The sequence below is a fragment of the Priapulus caudatus genome, unplaced genomic scaffold, assembly GCF_000485595.1.
Source record: "Priapulus caudatus unplaced genomic scaffold, Priapulus_caudatus-5.0.1 Scaffold2041, whole genome shotgun sequence".
NCBI lineage: Eukaryota > Metazoa > Priapulida > Priapulimorpha > Priapulimorphida > Priapulidae > Priapulus > Priapulus caudatus.
The window spans coordinates 12,420-14,072 of NW_014579102.1; the positions used below are offsets into that span (position 1 = coordinate 12,420).

At 39.9% G+C, this 1,653-nt stretch overlaps 1 protein-coding gene across 1 annotated transcript in view; it reads right to left on the minus strand.

Annotated features, from left to right (window-relative positions):
• Positions 1-7: 7 nt before the first annotated feature.
• LOC106818126 (1,2-dihydroxy-3-keto-5-methylthiopentene dioxygenase-like) overlaps positions 8-1,653 on the minus strand; it is a 28,509-nt gene continuing 26,863 nt past the window's right edge. The window contains exon 5 of the mRNA XM_014822844.1: positions 8-279. Coding sequence (XP_014678330.1) covers positions 157-279 — 123 coding nt within the window. The 3' untranslated portion in view covers positions 8-156. The remainder of the gene's footprint in view (positions 280-1,653) is intronic.

The window sequence follows — 1,653 nt, forward strand, 5'->3', positions numbered from 1 at the left end:
GTTGCATTGTCGCATACGAACGCCTACGCCATTTTGAACAAAATAAATGCACGTTTCCGGAGAGATTTCCCTACCTATTAAAACGAAATGAATAAAAAAATTTTCTATAGACCCTTCCGTCGGTGATCTATCAAAGTGTACGAACAACAAAATGAATTATGCTTGCTTCTGCTGAGATTTCAGGTAGGCCACACGTGTAGGGTGCGTTTCTGCTTCAGGTCTATAGAGTGGCGTCCACACAGGCACTCCGGTGAAAAAACGACCTGCCTTTATGTAGTCCTAAAATCAAGGTGGAAATACCTATCGCTTTATGTACGGCTAGAATCAAATGCGCTATGTTAGCACGCATGTTATAGCTGTTATAGACTGTAATAGCAAGGGCAATTTTAATGTATGCAGTCGTCGATTCTAAGGATTCGGATGCGATTTTAAAAATAATGTTCATTCTCGCCGATAAGAAATTAAGTCTAACCGTGACTACGTTCAGCGTCATTCAGCATAACGTATTACCACGCAGGGCGATTATGTGTTAGAGGTACGTATCGCGGCATAGACAGAGAAGAAAAAAAGAAGAAGAAGAAGAAGAAGAAGAAAACGAAGAAGAAGAAGAAGAAGAAGAAGAAGTAGAAGAAGAGTAACACAAAGAAAAACAAGAAGAAGATGAACAAAAGAAAAAGAAGAAGAAGAAGAGGAGGAAGAAAAAGAAAAACAAGAAGAAGAGGAAGAAATGAAGAAGAAGAAAAAGAAGAAGAAGAAGAGGAAGAGGAAGAAAAACAAAAAGAAAAAAGAAAAAAAAGAAGAAGAAAACGAAGAAATAGAAGAAGAAGACGACGAAAAAGAAGAAGAAGAAGAAGAAGAAAACGAAGAAGAAAAAGAACAAGAAAACGAAGAAGAAGAAGAAGAAGAAGAAGAAGAAGAAGAAGAAGAAGAAGAAGAAGAAGAAGACGAAGCAGAAGAAAAAGAAGAAGAAAGAAAAAGAAGAATAGGAAAAAGAAAAAGCATATTAGACACGCGAAGTTATTTTTTCGTACGCTAATAGTAAGGCGCTGACGGTTGCTATACACGCATGGAAATATTTACACCAGTTATTACAAGTTATGTTAAAACATATCACGATAGAAGCACAATTTCAAGTGAAATTCGCAGTTTGGTACGCAGTAAGAATGGGTCCATAAAACCCTTGGTTAGAACGACTGCATCTGAGGCCAGCTATCACTGGTCTGGTCTGAAGGTAATAAGTTATATAGGCTATCATGCAAGCCGCGCGGCGCCGATGGTCAAATACGCTTCACCATACACATGCGTCTAAACAGAGAAATTGCTCCGACCTGTGATTGGAGGATAAAAATAGAATTCGTGACGTTTCGTTTCACCGGCCATAGCCGCGCGTGTATTAGCCTATTCCTCTATTGCCTATAGCCTATTGAGCAGCTATTGTTCCACTGTTTAGACGCATGTCACCATACCTTGGAATCCATGCTGAATCGGTGGTAGAGGCCTGCAGGCTCTATAAGCATGTCACCCTTGGTTACCTCCACCCGTATCCACTGATCATTATTGTCCCGTATGTCGAAATAGCCACTCCCGTCTTGCACATATCGAATCTCGTCGTACTCATGAATGTGCTCCTTGTAGAAAGTCTCCAACTGGAAT